Source organism: Somniosus microcephalus, chromosome 22 (assembly GCF_052327205.1).
Source record: "Somniosus microcephalus isolate GS21.2 chromosome 22, FLI_Smic_1.0, whole genome shotgun sequence".
In the NCBI taxonomy this organism is placed as follows: Eukaryota; Metazoa; Chordata; class Chondrichthyes; order Squaliformes; family Somniosidae; genus Somniosus; species Somniosus microcephalus.
Window position 1 is genome coordinate 37,725,590 of NC_141008.1, and position 20,024 is coordinate 37,745,613.

At 44.1% G+C, this 20,024-nt stretch overlaps 1 protein-coding gene across 9 annotated transcripts in view; it reads right to left on the minus strand.

Moving 5' to 3' along the window:
- Positions 1–20,024, minus strand: part of auts2a (activator of transcription and developmental regulator AUTS2 a) — a 1,321,624-nt gene that overhangs the window by 667,932 nt on the left and 633,668 nt on the right. For 8 of the 9 annotated variants that reach the window (XM_085964474.1, XM_085964473.1, XM_085964478.1 and 5 more), the window contains one exon: positions 7,713–7,748. The exons of the other annotated variant lie outside the window; for it this stretch is intronic. In XM_085964474.1, coding sequence (XP_085820600.1) covers positions 7,713–7,748 — 36 coding nt within the window. The remainder of the gene's footprint in view (positions 1–7,712; positions 7,749–20,024) is intronic. 9 annotated transcript variants of the gene reach the window in all.

Here is a 20,024-nt window from a genome sequence, read left to right on the forward strand (position 1 = left end):
AATAGGTTGCTTTACATGTTGATGTTTCGAATACAGCAACTGTGAGACACAATACTCTGTCTAATAGGGCAACCCAGCTGGAAAGAAAACGCTGAGACTAAGAGACTAGATTGAACTGTTCTGGCGAGTTTTGAACAGGTTCCAGTTAATGTTAGCTAGCTCAAAACCAGTTTATAATCAAGGCGTGTTCAAACCAGTTACGTAACTGAAATAGTTTAAAGTCCTATGAAATTATATTGCCATCATGTATATCAAAAAAGTTGAGAGTACCAAGTCTTTCACTGGCCCATTGCCCTGAGTCAAGAAGCATTTATTAAATTCCTGCAAAGCGTTAGTAGGAGAATATACCACTTGATGTGGTACTGAGCCCCACACAGTGGAAGATCCCAGGTTCAATCACTGGCCTGTGATCGAATCCAGAACACTATCACTGACCTCAGATTGGGCTTGGCTATACTACCCACCTGACACTCAAAAGGTAAATATTCTGGCTGATATTCTGCAGGTGCAACCTTGAGGGATGCCCCAAGAATAGCCCTCACTTACCTATGGATTGCAGGATCCTCACCTATAGTAGGTCTCATGCTAGGTTCTCACTAAAGGGAAAGGTGGGATATTGTGTGGTTATCAGTTGTTAAATTGAAAGGGACAGTTACAAGTATATTGAGTAAAAACTCTTTCAGCTGAATCTGCAGTTAATTATACTAACCTGGAAGAAGTTGACTGCCACTAGCAGGGCCATCTCTATGGTGCAGGTTGACTGCAGGTGTCCTTGCAGCAGATGGTACAGTTCTGCAACAGGCTCCCTGCTGACCCAAGCCATGTAGAACCAGTACCCCTTGGTCATTGCCAGGGCCTGCTTGTATAGTTGGTGGCATAATGATGGCAGTCTGGCTCTGGTACCTACTGATCTCCCTGGCATGCCTTCAATTTTTTTGTATGACTACAACCATGAAATACTGTATCTGGTTGCTTTAAAACCAATCCTGATAATTAATTTGAACGTGACTTGCTGATTGCCACAAGACTCTGAAGCTTGACTTACAGGCCTTTTCATTCTCTTGAAAGTTTGTATTGTTAGTTTATTTTCATAATCCCTCATTTACAGCTCTTCCCAATCTTAGGTGTTGTAAATATTCAAATTACTGTTAATTCACCAGAAAGCCAACTGACACTTGGGCGCGATCTTGCCAGTCCCGGGGCGGCGGGACTCCCGGGAAAATGCCAGAATTTGGGGGCGGGTGCCATCTTCCCAGGAGGCGGGTAGCCATCCCGCGCCGGGTCCCATCTCCTTGGAGGCAGGAAGGTATTAAAGCCTATTAACTGCCCGTTAACAGGTAGTTAACAGGCAGAAAATAGGATTATCCCTTTTTGCCCTCACAAGTGCAGGCTTCCCGAAGGCTCCAAAACACACCAGCTCAGCTCAGCGAGTACTGGGTCTGTGGGGGTCGGGGGGGGGGGGGGTGGTGGGAGGGGCGGGTGCAAAAGTGTGGTGTGAAGGTAAGTGATGGGTGCAAGAGTGGAGAGGTGAGTATCTGAGGTAAGTGCAAAGTGTTTTTAAAAGTGTACTTACCTTTGTTTCTTCCTGCAGGCTTCAGTTGGTGTGTATGCGGAGAGTCTCGCCTCTCTGTGTTGCAGATGAGAGATGTCCATTGCATTCACAGATACAACAACCATCTCATTTCTGTAAAAGAAAGTTGATGAGGTCTTGTATGCAAGACCACATCAAACCACAGAGAATGTCACTGTTCGACAGCTTCACAGAGCTGTGAAACGACGACAATTCAGCTGTCAAAATTTTTTTTGACAGATGGAACGTCCTACGTTGACATGCTCTGCAACTGGCTTTCCCTTAATTTGCCTGCTAATCCCGCTGGGAAAATAGCATGGGTTGGCCACAAATCGATGGAGGCGGGACATGGGCATTGACCTGACAAGCAGCAGTCGCTCCTCCAACGCGCCCCCATTCACAAAATCGCCCCCTAGGTTAGTTTAGGTTCCACATAAATATTATCTACTGTCATGTTAAAACAAAACTTTAAAAAGATGACTTTTTTTTTTAAGTATGCATCACAGGATCCTCAACTATGGTAGGCCTCATGCTAGGTTCTGTAAACTAAAAATAAATGGCTAAAAATGTTCTTGCCCCTTTAAGAGCTCCATCACACATGGAATTACCCCTGGGCTCACTCCAAATGGGCTAAAGGAGGTCCCAGTGCAATCCTGTCTGAATCAGGCAGAAAATCTCATTATGCTTCACTTTTAAGTGAAGGTATTGTCCATTTTGGTCACCACCACTTTGAGCCGGAACTGAAGAATTAGCCAGATGATTGAGCTTGGTGCAAAAGTGACGCCATTCCAGCTATATGGTTCTGATCCTGATTCTCGTACCTCCCACCTATAACCCAGTCTCATTCTACACCACTGGCCCTGGTGACATGAAAATATAACTGTCCAAGCTCATACATGAAGAATGACAACTCGAGTGAAGGAGTTGAAAGTCACCAGCACCCATGGAACGGAGTGACTTTAGGAAAGGAGGAAGAAAAAGGGAAGAAATTAGGATGTGGGGAAAGAGCACTCGTTATGGAATTGGAATTGTGTTAAGGGCTGTTATGATTGAATTAAAACTTTGATATTCAATGTTTCTTTAAATAGAGTGCCGAGCTGTAAGTAACCGTGCTATGGTGCGTATTCGATCAACGAATCAAGGGTAGTGTTGGACTGAACCACAAGTCCTATGGTCTAACATTATCTCTCTGCTGCAGTACACACAATCTCACTTCGTAGTGATGTCCTTAATTTAATTTAAGCTGTCAAAAGCACTGCTCAGTTGTCGAGAACGAAGAAAGGGTGAAGTGATCCTTCTGCACACCCAGTCTGGAATTAGATTAAGTGAACTGTAACATTTAAAATCCATTCTTATCTTTCAGTAAGAATTAAAACCACAAGCTAGTGTTGAACCTTTCAGAACAGAACATTTTATTTCAGCCAACTCAAGTGAACACTATTGACCTGATGCATGGAGTTTCTGTGAATGGAAAAGAAGCCTTGATGTGTGAAAACCACTGTAATTGTGAGAGTTCACTCAAAATCAGTCGCAGCAATCAGAGTACGCAGAGTCCAAAATTCCACTGGGGTACTGGGAACTTCCCTGGTGCAACTGTTGGATAGGGGCTAGAAACTGGTTCCACTAGGATTCCATCTTGTGGGATTTAAGTGGAGGCCATTGGAAAGGCCCCAGAAACTGCACACCGGGATTGATTCTTTTTGTTGTGGCTGAAAATGGCTCTCTTCAGAGCTGAAGATTTTTTTTTTGTGACTGGTTCTTCAGCCTGGGGAGGGCCTGGAGGACCTGTGGTAGAGCAACTGTGGGGCACTCTGGCCTTCAAGGGCAGATCAGGGTGGGCACCACTCACATGCCCTTTGCAGGAGCCGGCATCCTTCCCCTGGATATGGTAATGACCCTGTCCTTGGAATTTGGGACAGGAATCCTTGGGCTTCCAACCCATTCCACTGCACCGCCATTAGTGGAGCGAGCCAATCAACATTTCACTCCCAGAGTTTGGAAGATGAGAGCAAATTATGAATCCTGTGTACATCTAGTTTTGCTGGGCACAAAAATAGAATCAAATGAACTTTGAAATAGAGGGCGTACAGGACCAAGAATGGCCACCATGGTCTATCTGACTGTTGCCAGTCTTTACTGACTGAGAAAGACACATAAGATTCATATAAGGTTTATGTTATCCAAGTACAAGGTTCATCTTATCTACATGTCTTTCTCGGTCCGTAAATGGGAGAGGAGTACAAATAATAACGACTCAATCAAAGAATTCAAAAAGGACGTAAATTCCTAGTTCAACTAAGACCGATATGAGTTTGGTACTGAACCAAGTGGAAGATAAAGTGCTCCAGTCCGCAATGTTCTCGGACACCAAATAGCGGGAAGCAGATAGAGGAGCAAATTTGCAGGCAAATTACAGAGAGGTGCAAGAACTTTAGAGTAGTGATAATGGGGAACTCAATTATCCTAATATAGATTAGGAAAATAACAGTGTAAAGAGAAAGACGGGGAGAAATTCCTGAAATGTGTCTAAGAGAACTTTCTTGATCAGTACGTTTCCAACGCGACGAGGAAGGAAGCAGTGCTGGATCTCGTTCTGGGAACGAAGTGGGGCAAATGGAGCATGTTTCAGTGGGAGAGCATTTGGGAATCAGTGATCACAATATCATCAGGTTTAGAGTAGTTATGGAAAAGAGCAAGGAAAAATCAAATGTGAAAATACTCAACTGGAGGAGGGCTCATTTCAATGAGTTGAAAAGGGATCTAGCCCAGTTGGATTGGAATCAATGATTGGCAGATAAAATAGTAAATGAGCGACAGGAGGCCTTCAAGAGAAGATAGTTCGGGTACAGACTAGACACATTCCCACGAGGGGGAAAGGAAGGGCATGCAAAGCTCGAGCTCACTAATGGATGACTAAAGATAGAGAGATTAAAATGCAACAGAAAAAGGAGACTTATGATAAATGTTGAGTTCATAATTCTGTAGAGAACCAAGCTGAATACAAAATGTACATGGGAGAACTGAAAAAGGAAATAAGAGGGGCACAAAGTGTGAATGAGAATAGATTAGCAGGTAGCATAAAAAGGAACCCAAAAGTCTTTTATAATCATATAAATAGTAAAAGGCTAGTCAAAGGAAGGGTGGGGCTGATTAGGGACCAAAAAGGAGATCTTCTTGTGGAGGCAGAGGACATGGCTGAGGTACTAAATGAGTACTTTACATCACGAAAGAGGATACTGCCAATGTCACAGTAAAGGAGGAGGTAGTACAGAAATTGGATAGGATAAAAATAAATAGGAGCTACTTAAAAGGTTGGCAACACTCAAAGTAGAAAAGTCAACCGGTCCGGATGGAATGCATGCTAGGTTGCTGAGGGAAGGAAGGGTGGGAATTGTGGAAGCTCTGGCCACAATCTTCCAATCCTCCTTAGATATGGGAGGGTGCCAAAGGATTGGAGGATTGCAAATGTTACACCCCTGTTCACAAAGGGGAGGATAAACCCAGCAACTACAGGCTCGTCAGCCTAATGTGATTGAGTTCTTTAATGAAGTAACGGAGAGGTTTGATATGGGTAGCGTGGTTGATGTTGTAGATGTTGTATATATGGTCTTTCAAAAGACGTTTGATAAAATACCACATAATAGATGCCCATGGGATTAATGGGGCAGTGGTTGCATGGTTACAAAATTGGCGAAGGGACAGATAGCAGAGAGAAATGGTGATCAGTTGTTTGTCTGACTGGAGGGAAGTGAGCAGTGGTGTCCCCCAGGGGTTGGTGTTGGGACCACAACTCCTTTTGATGTATATTAATGACCTGGATTTGGGTATACAGGGCATAATTTCAAAGTTTGCAGATGACACGAAACCCAGAAATGTAGGATACAGTAAGGAGGATAGTAACAGACTTCAGGAGGAGATAGACAGACTAGTGAAATGGGCAGACACATGGCAGATGAAATTTAATGCAGAGAAGTGTGAAGTAATTAATTTTGGTAGGAAGAATGAGGAGAAGCAATATAAACTAAATGGTTTCAATTTTAAAGAGGGTGCAGGAAAAGAAAGACTTCGGGGTGTACATACACAAGTCTTTGAAGATGGCAGGACAAGTTGAGAAGGCTGTTAAAAGGACACAGATTTAAGATGATTGGCAAAAGAGCCAGAGGCAAAAGGCAGAAACTTTTATTTTAGCGCAGCAAGTTATGATCTGGAATGCACTGCCTGAAAGGGCGGTGGAAACAGATTCAGCAGTAACTTTCAAAAGAGAATTGATAAATACTTGAAGGGAAAAAATTTACAGTGTTATGGGGAAAGAGCAGGAGTGCGGGACAGGCCGATTGGATAGGCCAACTAAAGAGCCAGCATAGGCACGAAGGGCTGGAGGGCCTCCTTCTGTGCTGTAACATTCTATGATTCTATGAACATTGACTTTGAATGACTGAAGGACTCTTTCTTGGACTTACCTTTGTAGGTTATGACTATCTGGTTCCACAGATATGGCAATATGTTAAATATGATAAATTGTAAGATTCTTTTGCCATTTTAATTCTTATCTCTAATGAGCAAGTCATTCATTCATTTCTTTAAAAACATATTAATATTCAAGATATATATAAAACCAAAACTGTAAATAACACATTTATCATTGTGTCAATGGTCATTGAGATGAAGCAGATTTTTGGATGAAATTCTGCAATTTAAAATGGGATATTAGGACATTTCCTATGGATTGTAACATAAAACAGACATCAACACACACTCCAAAATCATAGAACAGCACTAGCCACTGTTCCAAAAGAAATAGCTTCTTTGATTCATGCCGTACATTTTAAGCTCTCAAATGTATCACTCCAGGTAACAAAGTTATTATTAAGCAACATTAGTTATATGGAGTTAATAACTCCACTAAATCATTTATTACAGCAAGAGACTGGCAAGTGTTCCAAAACAGTGTGTGGCTGTCAGAACAACAGTGATAACGACCATTGCTATTCTGTTCATTACTTTCAGTAGAAATGGATTCCAGTGTTAATATAATGGCTCTTCCATTAACTTTATATGTTTATAATGATCTTTGGAGGTATAGTAGCCCCTTACCATTACATGCTCTAATATGCCATGACCTTTAATGTAGCACAAATTGTCTAATGTAGCACAAATTGTCTACTGCTCCCTATTAGAGAAATCTTCAATGTAACACACTTTTTTACATGGCTCCCTGAGACAGCGTTATAGAAGGGTTCACTGCATTTGTCTCATTTCGAGTATATTCACAAGGCTCCTTCCTGTGTGCTAAAACTTCCAAGGCTTCAGCCATATAACGATAAAGAGACTGAACTTTCAAAACAAAGATATGCATCTCGAGCAGACATTTAAGAAGTTGCATACAGAATCAGAAGTGCTGGCATCCTTCAACTTTGCGATAGCATCTTTACATAAGAGATGTAACAATTTCCAAAACAAATTCGGCACAAAATTGTGTCAACGTCCAGTTGGCCAATTGTGAAATCTGGCCTCTTTCGCGCATAATTTGTTGTCTTACTTCAGGTCGGAATTATTAAGCACATACAGAAGACTGCTGAGCACTAAAGGAATTTACACACCCTGTCTCATATGTGTTGATACATTTTCTCTGGCTCATACCCGTCAAGCAAAGCTCCACGCCTGTGCAAAATTTACCCCTTAGTACCGCTATAGTCCTTTTAATCAACTCCGCATCATCAGCTTTCTAAACTATCTTAGTAGCATATGTTTCTTTTTAAAAATGTCTGCTGAATAACAAATAGTCTGAATAACAAGAACAGACTTGGAGATCCACTACAATATACTCTGCATGTTAATGAGATTTCATTCCAGAAATGACATTGACAGTTTCAATGTTGTTTGCCACTGGCTTCCCAATGGGGAGCAGCAAGTTAATACAATGACAATATAATTGCAATTCCTTCCTCATTAGGCAATGGAAGTCTTGCATCCTTGCATGACCCTCAAGTTACCAATGCAGCGACATTAAATTTACTGTAGTAGTCCCCAAGGACCATTACAATTCTTTCACTTGTACCTGTCTCAATGCCGAGCAACTGAAATGGATAATGGCTTAAAAGCAAAAAATGTACGGCGATTGCAAATTTGCATGTATACTTACAAAATAACCAGTTCCCAAACTGGAATGAGCAGAGCTCTGCAAGAGAATACAAGAGAAGAAAGGGAAATTAGTGATCATATTCCACATTATTCTATCCTCACGAGTTCATTAGCAACCCTCGTGTGCTTTCATCATGGTGTTTCAGCATTTGGGGGCGAACCTTGTCAGCTGCTTTGCAACAAGCTTGTACGGTCTCATTTTCTTCTCACATCTCTCATCAGGATTGAGAGGTAACACTCTATTTACAGATCTCCACATTGCTGCTGCCGCTGTAATTGCCAATTTATATGACAGGCAGCTGGGTAATGATGGCATCTTTGCCTTGTGCGGAGACGCAACAGACTATGATCAGGTGACCTCTGTGGCTTCTTGACATGCAGTGGCATGGTCTCCAGTTAGTGAGCCAAGGCTGCTGTGCTTTGTTGCTGTGACTATGTAAAAGAAGCCGATCTTCAAAAGAGACCAAAGGAGCTCAGTGACTCTTTAGAACATGACACAGAGGGTCAATGTATTCACACGGAGTATTTCTACTGTTGCCAAACAAAATTAGATGGTTTTCAATAACATTAAAAAGGTGTTCGAAAAGTAACACTTTAGACACTTAAGGAACATGGCAGCATTTACTTGAACCAAAATAAGCTATAAATTCAGTAAAGCTAACAACGTGCGCTGGATTCTTGCACAAGAGCACACACGTATCACACAGAATAAGGAACATAGGAACAACAGTAAGCCATTTAGCCCCTCAAGCCTGATCCACAATTCAATTAGATCATGGCTGCTCTATATTTTAACTCCATCTACCTGCCTTGGTTCCATAACCCTCAACACCCTTGCCAAACAAAAATCTATCAATCTCAGTTTTGAAATTTTCAATTGACCCCCCCCCAGCCTCAACAACTTTTTGGGGAGAGTGTTCCAGATTGCCACTGCCCTTTGTGTGAAGAAATGCTTCCTGACATCATCCCGGAACGGCCTAGCTCAAATTTTCAAGTTATACCTCCTTGTTCTGGACTCCCCCCACTGGGGGAATAGTTCCTCTCTATCTACCCTATCAGCTCCTTTAATCATCTTAAACACCTCAATTATATCACCCCTTAATCTTCCATACTCGAGGGAATACATGCCTAGCCTTGCAGCCTGTCCTCATAATTTAACCCTTTGAGCCCCAGTATCATTCTGGTAAATCTGCGCTCCACCCCTTCCGAGGCCAATATAGCCTTCCTGAGGTGCGGTGCCCAGAACTGAATGCAGTTACTCCACATGTGGTCTAACCAGAGCTTTATACAACTGCAGCATAACTTCCACCTCTTTGTATTCCAGCTCCCTTGAGATGGAGGCTATCATTCCATTAGCCATTTTAATTATTTTTTATATCTGTCCACTAGTTTTAGCGATTTCTGTACATGGACCCCTAAATCTCGCTGCTCCACTACAGTTCCTACCTTCTCACCATTTAGAAAGTGCTCTGATCTACCTTTCTTAACTCCAAGGTGGATGGCTTCGCACTGCCCTACATTGAACTCCATCTGCCACAGTTTTGCCCACTCATTTAATCCATCAGTGTCCCATTGCAACTTTCTGCTCCTAGCTCCACTACTTACTTTGCCAATAAGGCTGAAGTTGATAGAAGTTCATGGAATTAATATTTGACAAAGTGGAGTCTAGGACGCTCTATCAATAATGCAATTTGGCAAGAAATGACCTGATGTCTATTTTTCTAGTAATTAGTTTAGATAGCCAATAGTCTGACCTGCTGAATTAGATGGAAATATCTTGTTTTAAGAAAATAGATTTCATCTGCTGTAGGTTGAGGAGGGTAGAAGAGACAAGTTGGTAATCTGGTTGGCTGAATTCAGAAAAAAATCCATAAAATATTAACATCCTGTGATGGCACTAAATGAAAGATGTGGTAGTGGTGATCTAAATTCACACTGGAATCATTAGATTATCAAAAAGATTTAAGTGAAGGGATAAAGCTTACATTTTAAAAAGTGTACAAAGCTGTTGAAGATGACTCAGGCAACAAAAATGACTAAAAACTGTTACGGTGGACACAACAATCCGATTTTCTGAAGGAATTTACCTTTGGCAAGTGGTAAACATCTGCCAATATCTTATATTGCCCAGATGACATTTAAAACCAGAATATAAATGACCAGCAATCCACAGAAACAAAAGAAAAGGCTGAATATTAAATATGGTGCAAATTCCATTGAATATTTAAGTTACGAAAGCGACAACGATGGGATGCAGGTTCAAAATAATTAATGAAGGAGTTTTTAAAGTCACTATTAGATCGTCCGTGGAATTCCTTCCAGCTGCTCTTCCGCAAGGAATTACTAAAGCAATTTCTTGACTAGTGGCTCAACCTGTCGCCATCCACCACCAGGAATCCACTTTCCACAACCTCAAATTTCCTGTTAAGCATCAGCTTGGCTCGGTTGGTTGCACTCATGCCGGAGTTAGAAGGTTGTGTGTTCAAGCCCCACCCCAGGACATGAGCATGTAATCTAGGCTAACACTTTGGTGTAATAGTAAGAGAGTGCTGCACTGTCAGAAGTTCCATCTTTGTGATGAGACAAAATCATCTCATGCGAATGTACAAAGAGGAACAGAGAGTTCTCAGTTTCCTGGCTCATACTCCTCCCTAATCAGCACTGCCAAAATCAAATTTGTGTTTTTGAGATCTTTCAGTGAATATATTGGCTGCCACATTGCATACACAACCACATACTTCAAAACTACTTCACTGAATGCGAAGTACTTTGAGACACCCTAAGGATGTGAGAAGATGCTGCACAAATGCAAGTTCCTTCTTATTTCTAATATCAAATATTTATTTCTTTGTTCTACCTCCCATGGTGAATTTGCAGTATTTGCTTAAGATGTAAATAGCTCATATATTTGGTTCTTCTTCCCTATTCCCTAAAAACTTTCCTCCCATTTCTCAGTGTTTACACGATCATAAAAAGTACTTCACTACCCCCCCAACCCCCGAACCCCTTTCTTCCCATAGTGATCTCGCCCACTGTCAAAATTGCACCAACAAGCACCTGAACAAGAGGTCATTCGTCAATGTCTGGACTTGTTGACTGAATGATTCTAGACACAAAAGGGCAGGATTTTCATTGGGCCGTGGAGTCGGGATTGGAGGCGTGCGGGGGGTTAAAATCCCGAAATCGGGGGTCTCGACCCCATCCCGCACCCAAACCTGCTTCCATGCCAGTTTCAAAGGAGGCGGGTACCCGCCCCGCACTGGGACCCACCTCCCCGAGGAGGGAAGGGATTAGTGCCAATTAACTTCCTGTTAACAGGTGGTTAACAGGCAATTTTTTAGCCTAATCCCTATTTTTAAGGTTGAAGTGTGGGATTCCCGACAGCTCCAAACCACGCCAAGTTAGAGAAGGCGGGCCGTCGGGTTGAAGGACTTGGAGGGGTCAAGATATCGGTGTTCAGGTGAGTGATGTGTGCATGAGTGCAAAGGTAAGTGTGTTTGGTGTGTCTAAAGTGATTAAATAAGTTTTACATATCTTTTCTTACCTTTTCAGCCTTCCTTCCTTTAGGTCTCGGGAGTCCCTCATCTCACCGGCACAGAAAGCAAAATGGCTGCGATCTGTCAAAAGTGACAGCCTTCAGCTTTCTGTGCAGAAGAGATTTCTAACCAAGTCTGTGGAGAAGGACTCAGGTTAGAAGTAAGACTGTCAGTGTTTGACAGCTTCAAACAGCTGTGAAACACTGATATTTCATCTGTCAGAACGTCTTGACAGATGAAATTTCAGTCTGTGACGTCACCTGTTGCCAGGTGGCCCTTAATTGGCCTGCTGAGCCCGCTGGGCGGGCTCAACAAGGTCAATCAAGTTAAAATCGCGTGGATTGGCCGCATCTCGATGGAGGCGGGTCTACAACCCCGAAAGTTGTAGTCCCGCCTCCAACCCGACTCCTGAATGAAAATCCTGCCCAAATTCCATGGTCAACATCAAAGCACATCATAAACATCCTCTCTGATCTCTTTTAGTTCTGACATTTTTTCCACCACTCCTACCTGTCAATTTGTAAATTTTATGCCGAGTTGCCAAGAGATGCAGATTATTCTGGTGCTCTTTAGATATTGTAGTTCCACAGGAGCAAGGTGAAAATTACAACGCTTCTGATGAGTAGCTCTCTCACATGCATCAAATTTGTCCACAGGGGATAGAACTCCCCAGTCTATTTGATTCTCAAGTAACACGGATTGTCATGCCACACTTTGAGTATTGTAGTTACACAGGACATGGTTGAAAACTACAACTCAGAATAGATCTCTCTTTTTCTTCCACAAATATCAGACAGAAATTCAAAGCAACCAAAGCCCAAATGAAATTTTCAATTCAAGCCCAAGGCTCCAAATAGAAGTACAGGAGTACACATCTTTTAACAGTAAATAGCCAATTCTATGAATAAGGTTTTTTTTTTCAGATTTGTGTCATATTTTTCTGTTCAGGTTATATTTATCTCTACAACAACACAAAGAAAATACTGCAGATGCTGGAAATCTGAAATGAAAACACAAAATGCTGGAAATACTCAGCAGGTCAGGCAGCATCTGCGGAGAGAGAAACAGAGTTAACGTTTCAGGTCGATGACCTTTTGTCAGAACTGGAAAAAAGTTGCTTTTTCCACAACTGGAAAAAACCCTGCTTTTTTCCAGTTCTGACGAAAGGTCATCGACCTGAAACGTTAACTCGGTTTCTCTCTTCACAGATGCTGCCTGACCTGCTGAGTTTCTCCAGCATTTTCTATATTTATCTCTGCACTTTGACCTGACTGAAAGGGGGCAGCCAAAAGCAGCCTTCTGATTGGTTGGTTTTGTGGTAGTTGCTGCTTTGTGAACGGTAGCTTTGGCAAAACAAATGGAAGGATCCAATTGCTCAATTTTCTGCTGGTTACTCACCCCTCATTGCTACCTTTGATTATTTCTCATTTAGTCAACCAAAAAAACGAGATTAATAACTTACCCGAGAAGTAGCTAATTAAACCAATCACAAATTTTGGTCCTAGAAACTATTATGTCCGTGTATAATTGAGACACTGACTGCAGGAGTTGATTATAACAAGTCTTTACTGAATGGAGACAACCTGGAAACTGAAACTACAGAAGCCTGCTAGGGCCTTTTATACAGGGGTGGTCACTGCCGGTACTGCAGTCTGAGACCAGTTATTCCCTTAAAAAGGTACATACACAACAATTCCTCCCCTTTTAGATAAACAGTACATAACATTCATTTAACAACTAAATAATAACTAATTACAATTATGGTTGCTAGATACATTGGTTGAAGTTAAGCAATTATAAGTTCAGTCTTTGAGGAGGCTTCCTGATTCTGTCTGGATAACGCCTCTTTGGGGTATCAGGTTCTTCTGGCAAGGTTGAGTCGGGATCAATGTCGTTGTTTGGTTCGTCTGCTTCCAATATCACCGATTCTGCGGTTGATGCAATTGGTACTTCGGTTTCATCGCCAGGTGTATCAGATCGTGGTGTGGAGTTGACGTTTTCCAGTGACTCTAGAATCTGGTCAGCATGGCGTCTTACAATGCTCTCTCCAACGTCCACGGTATACATTAGAGATCCTTGCCGTGTACAGATCGTTCCTGGCTGCCATTTCTCTGTGCGGTAGTCCCGGGCCAAAACTGGTTGACCTATCTTAAAACTCCTGGTCGGCCTTTCATTCATATTCTGAAACTGCCTGTTCTCCACATCTCTTCTGATGTTTGGCTTAACCAAATCCAAGCGGCATCGTAGTCTTAGATTGAAGAACATCATGGCTGGAGTTTGGTTGGTAACCGCATGTGTCGCATTCCGGTAGGCAAACAAGAAGTTATCCACTTGTGTTGTAGGGGTATATCTTTATTACACATTGCCTTAATAGCCTTCTTGAATGTTTGAACAAACCTCTCGGCCAATCCATTAGTGGCGGATGTGTAATGCTTAACACCATTGTTCTTTAAGAACCTCCGGAACTCTTCAGACACAAACTGTGGTCCATTGTCAGAGCAAATCTGTTCAGGCAGCCCATTCCTGGCGAATATGGCTCGTAAGACTGTGATAGTTTTTTCTGTGGTGCTTGAGGACATTTTTATTACCTCTGGCCACTTTGAATGTGCATCCACTGCAATTAAAAACATCGAGTCCATAAAGGGACCAGCAAAATCAATGTGCACCCTTTGCCATGGAGATGAGGGCCACTCCCATGGATGTAGAGGGGCTTGTGGTGGGGCGTTTTGGACCTTCTGGCATCCTGTACAGCACTTGGTCATCTCTTCGATTTCTCTATCGATTCCCGGCCACCACACAAACGCTCTGGCTAAGTTCTTCATTTTTACCCCTCCCAGATGACCCTCATGAAGCTCATTGAGCACTCTATCCTTCAATTTGGGTGGAATTACTACTCTGGATCCACACATCAAGGTTCCTCGGCACACTGACAGCTGTTCTCTTCTCGGCGAGAATGCTGGCAGCAGTGGTTCGCCATGTGCTGGCCATCCCTTCACCATTAAATCATAGACCCAGGAGAGTGTCGGGTCATTTCGTGTTTCCTTTTCTATGTTTGCATTCGTCACAGGGAGACATTCGACTGTAGTCGAGTGGAATAACTCCACTGGATCCACTGCCAGTTCTTCTTCCACCATCGGCAATGGTAGGCGCGACAATCCATCAGCATTCCCATGCTGTTTAGTTCCTTTGTACTCGATGTCATATTGGTGAGCCCCTAGGAAAAGGGGCCACCTCTGTAGCCGCTGTGCCGTCATTATCGGTACGCCCTTCTGAGGGTTGAAAATGGAGATGAGAGGTTGATGATCAGTTAGTAGAGTAAATTTCTGACCGTGCAGGTAGTGATTGAACTTCTTCACCCCCCACACCAGGCTGAGGGCCTCTCTGTCAATCTGGGCGTAGTTACGCTCGGCTGAAGTTAACGAGCGTGACGCAAAAGCTATCGGCCTCTCTGAACCATCAAGGAATTTATGTGACAGTACCGCCCCAATGCCGTAGGGAGACGCATCACACGCCAGTCTTATCGGTAGTGATGGGTTGTAGTGAGCCAATACTTCTCTTGGAAGTGATTAGGTCCTTACTCTTCTGAAAGGCCCGCTTGCATTCATCGCTCCATTTTCATGCTACTCCAGTTCGTAGTAGGGCGTTCAGTGGATGCAGAATTGTGGACAAATTCGGCAAAAACTTATGGTAGTAATTCACCAATCTGAGGAATGACCTCAGTTGCGACACATTTTCAGGCGCTGGGGCCTTAACTACCGCTTCAATTTTGTCAGGGGACTTATGCAACCCCTCTTCATCAATCACGAGGCCGCAATACGATATCTGTTTCTTAAAAAACTCGCACTTGGGGCGATTGGCTCGTAGCCCATGTTCACGTAGTCTAGTGAGCACCTGCTCTAGGTTGGCAAGGTGTTCACTGTCATCTTCACCTGTCACTAGGATGTCGTCCAAGTAACACTGAGTCCCCGGAATCCCTTGCAGGACTTGTTCCATCGCTCTTTGCCATATCGCCGGAGCTGATGCTACTCCGAATACCAGTCGATTATACTGGTAAAGACCTTTGTGAGTGTTTATCGTGAGATACTTCCTAGAGGACTCTTCAACCTCCATCTGCAAATATGCTTGTGCAAGGTCAATTTTTGTAAAACGCTTCCCTCCAGACAGTGAGGCGAAGATGTCTTCTATCCTTGGAAGAGGGATATTGTACTGTGTGAAGGACTGGGTTCACCGTCACCTTGAAATCCCCACAGATGCGAACCTTCCTTGGCTCCTCAGACTTATTGTTTAACGTTTTTTTCATGACAGGAACGATGGGTGTCGCCCACTCACTCCAGTCTACCTTCGATAACACGCCTGCATTCTCCAACTCTGCCTCGACGGCTGGGCGAATTGCATATGGTACCGGGGTCTTGCTTTGAAAAACTTGGGAATTGCATTCTCCTCTATTTTTATCGAGGCGGTTACGCCTTTAAGAGTGCCCAGTTCTTGTTGAAATACCTCTTTGGCGTCAGCTAAGATTGTTGACAATCGTCCAGGAATGACGTCGTCATCCTTTTTACCAGCCACTGTCAGTGCCCGAATGGAGTGCCAGTCTAAACTTATCTTTCTGATCCATTCACGTCCCAATAACGGTGGTCCACCATCTTGCAGAATGTAGAGATACAATTTCCGTATTTTCTTGCCGTTGTATTCAACAGGCACCCTTATTTTTCCTCTGGGGTATACTTTTTGCCCCGTATACGTCCTCAAGACAATGGATGTCTCTCTCAAGGGTATGTGTGAGAGTAGCCGCTCGTAGTCTCGTCGATTCATGACGGTTAGAGCTGATCCTGTATCCAATTCCATTTTGACTTGGGACCCTGCTATCGTGAGGGTGACCCAAATGGTTCGGTGATCCTCTTTTGCGATTATTTTGTGAAGTTTGAGACAGCTTAGTCTCTTGTTCCCGGATTCACTATTGCTCATCTGGTCTTCGGAACTACTGTCCGTCATCTTTTGTACTTTCCTATACGGTTCCTTTGTAGCCGTTGGTCTTCTTCCCAGACCTGCAAACTCGTGCAATGTGTCCCATCTTTCCGCATTGCCTGCATATTTTGTCCTTGGACCAGCAGTCCTTCTGGTCATGGTTTGTTCTGCCGCAGCGATAACATTTTGCAAATCCCCATGTCATTTCGTGGGTGCCGTATTCCTGTGGCTTTTGTTGTATTTCCGCAGCTCCCCTTGCTGCTGCTTCGTACGATACTGCCACGCTGAAAGCCTTATCTAGCGTCAGCTCTTTCTCTGAGAGTAACCTCTTCTGGGTTCCTTCACTCAGGAGTCCACAGACAAATTTGTCCCGTAAGGTATCTGCCAGTCCTGCTCCGAACTGGCAGTGCTTTGATAGCTTGCGTTGTTCCGTAAGGTAATCAGCATTGCTCTCATTTTTATGCTGATTTCTTCTGTGGAATTTAAATCTCTCTGTTATCAGCAGCGGTGTAGGATTTAGGTGTTCCTGTAGGATAGCAACAATTTCGTTAAAACTCTTCGCCTTCGGTTTGGCTGGAGTAATCAGGTCCCACAATAGGCCGTACGTTCTTGCGCCCATTAAATTTAGCAATACCGATGCCTTTTTCTCATCGGCTATTTCGTCTGCCTCGCAATATACCTCGACTCTTTCCACATACGTGGTCCAGTCCTCTATTGCATTATCGAAGGCAGTGATATCGCCAGTCTTTGGCATCTTGAAAATCTAAGATGGCGCCTCCCGCGCTTTTCCTTCTTCCCCGCCGAGTTAAGATGGCACCTCCCGCGCTTTCCCGCCACTGCTAACGCTGTTGCTGGTGATTATATTTATTTTACTATCCTGTAATGGCGACGCCCTATGGTCTTCGCGCCTCCCCGATCACTGCTGCCAACGCCGCTCTCCGCGGTATTTTTATTTTTCTATCGCGCTTCAATATTTGCTCCGTTAATTGAAGAACCGTTCCCGTCGTGGAGCGGACCCTCTGGGACACTTCCCTCCCTCTTCTTGGGTCCGAACGCTGCCCGGCTTCGAAGCACCGGCCGCGCCCTGTGTGCTCCACCCTCTCTTTGTTTCCCGACTCGCTGCCCGGCCCCGTTGCAGAGCCACCCGATCGAGCTCTAGCCCGCCGCAGCCCAGGAAGGATCAGTGCACTACCTGCCACCAGCCTGATTAGCTGGGAAACCACAGACTGGAGAACCAAGCCTGGCTCTTGACAGTCTCTCCTGCAATTTTTCAATTCGATGATTTGGAGGGCGGTTGCCCACGGTCGACGCCCGTTTCTCGAGTTTTTTGGAATTTTTTTTTTCTTTCTTCTGGCTCCGACCTTCAGTAACGTCGTCTGAGGTGCTGCCGAGTTGCAGGTAAGTTCATTTCTTACTTGTCGCCAGTATTATGTCCGTGTATAATTGAGACACGGACTGCAGGAGTTGATTATAACAAGTCTTTACTGAATGGAGACAACCTGGAAACTGAAACTACAGAAGCCTGCTAGGGCCTTTTATACAGGGGTGGTCACTGCCGGTACTGCAGTCTAAGACCAGTTATTCCCTTAAAGGTACATACACAACAGAAACATGTGACATTTTGGGGATGAAACTTTCAATGCGGTGCTACAGATGCGTACCAGACACATGGCTTTCAATGTACATGAGCTGATACCCATGGCATTGCTTGCAGTCAGTCAGAGGATAAGTTTTCTCAATTGTCTTCTGCGTTGCTGTTATTCTCCTTTTCTCCTCTTTTGATTCTTTATCTCGATTTTCAGTCCTGCAGCACTCTCTCCCATTCACATACTCTCTCTCTCTCTCTCTCATCTTTTCTACTTCTCTCCTCTTTTGCATTCTCTTTCTTTCTTCTGTCCTTGGGTGGGAGGTGGTGCATGACATGGCGTGGCATGGGGAAGAGAGCCATCAAGGGCCACATGTTGCATTATGCAGTAAGTGCGGGCACCAGTCAAGGAAGAGATATGCCCTGGACCACAGAAGGCATGCTGCAGATCATTTTCAGCTGGCAGATGGGGGAAGCATAAAAGCATGTTTTATTTAAACAGCAAATACTAATACATGGCTTTCCGAGATAGGAAAGCCTTGTAGAAAATCTACTGGCCATTGAATCCCAAGTTTCCAACAGCTGGTGCAGCCTCCCTCACCAGCCATTGTCCTGAGACACTACCGGTCGTTGCACCCACCAGGATCCTGAGCCCATCAAGTGCTGCTTTCTTAATCCTTCATGGACCTCTGAGCCCCCAATGTCTGTTGCACCCCTTGCTCAGTTGGGCCTCAACTGCCTACTTGTCTCCGCATCCCACCAGAACCCTAAACTCTCAGCAGCCACTGCACCCTCTAGCCCAAGAATTTGCCCCCATTCACTAGCTGCTGCACCCCCTCCCCCTAATTAGACCCAAGCTGTCAGGAGCCCAGGCCCACACCAGTTGCCTTCCTGCTCGGGCTGGATTTTCATTCAGACGTCGGGTTGGAGGCGGGACTACAACTTTCGGGGTTGTGGTCCTGGCTCCATCGAGATGCGGCCAATCCACGCCATTTTAACTTGATTGACCTTGTTGAGCCCGCTCAGTGGGCTCAGCAGGCCAATTAAGGGCCACCTGGCAACGTCACAGACTGAAATTTCATCTGTCAAGACGTTCTGACAGATGAAATATCAGTGTTTCACAGCTGTTTGAAGCTGTCAAACACTGACAGTCTTACTTCTAACCTGAGTCCTTCTCCACAGACTCGGTTAGAAATCTCTCCTGCACAGAAAGCTGCAGGCTGTCACTTTTGACAGATCGCAGCCATTCTGCTTTCTGTGCCGGTGAGATGAGGGACTCCCGAGACCTAAAGGAAGGAAGGCTGAAAAGGTAAGAAAAGATATGTAAAACTTATTTAATCACTTTAGACACACCAAACACATTTACCTTTGCACTCATGCACACATCACTCACCTGAACACCGACATCTCGACCCCTCCAAGCCCTTCAACCCGACTCCTCCAACTTGGCGTGGTTTGGAGCCGTCGGGAATCCCACAGTTCAAGCTTAAAAATAAGGATTAGGCTTAAAACTGCCTGTTAACTACCTGTTAACAGGCAGTTAATTGGCACTAATCCCTTCCCGCCTCATGTAGGCGGGTCCCAGTGCGGGGCGGATACCCGCCTCCTTCGAAATTGGACCAAGCCAATTCTGCTGTGAGCAGAAACAGCTTTATATCTGTTCAGACCTTAACAGCTTTAACCTAATTCACAGTCATAACATCCCAGCGTGTTGAAAATAATGTGATGTAACCTTTTTATAAGAAGTAATATGGAACTGTCAGAAAAGAAAATAAATGGACACACAGCTAATACTATAATCCCTCTTCCCATTTCTACAGCATAGGACGTTAGGAATGGAACAACGTTCCTATTTAATCAACATCTAGTGGATACTGGTAGGAAACCAGAGTCCATTTAACCTTGAACTGAATACTTTCTCATGCCAGGGAAATGATCAGAACTGCTGATCTGCATCCAAAATACAAACAATTATTGATAAAACAATGGGCCGGAGGCTTCCTGCAGGCAAATGCCTCCAAACCGCAAACGAAGTACAACCCTACCTGATGTTCCCGGAGGTTTGGACACTCGCGCTCCTGGGCCTCTATGCGTACGCCTGCGTAAAGGCCCACATATCCCAGGAGCGCAGGCGTTTCACAAGCGTCCCAGGGATCACGTGGACCGGCCCAACCAATCAAAAAGAGGAATCCCCATAATGCTGATGGGGATTCCATTTACGTACGGA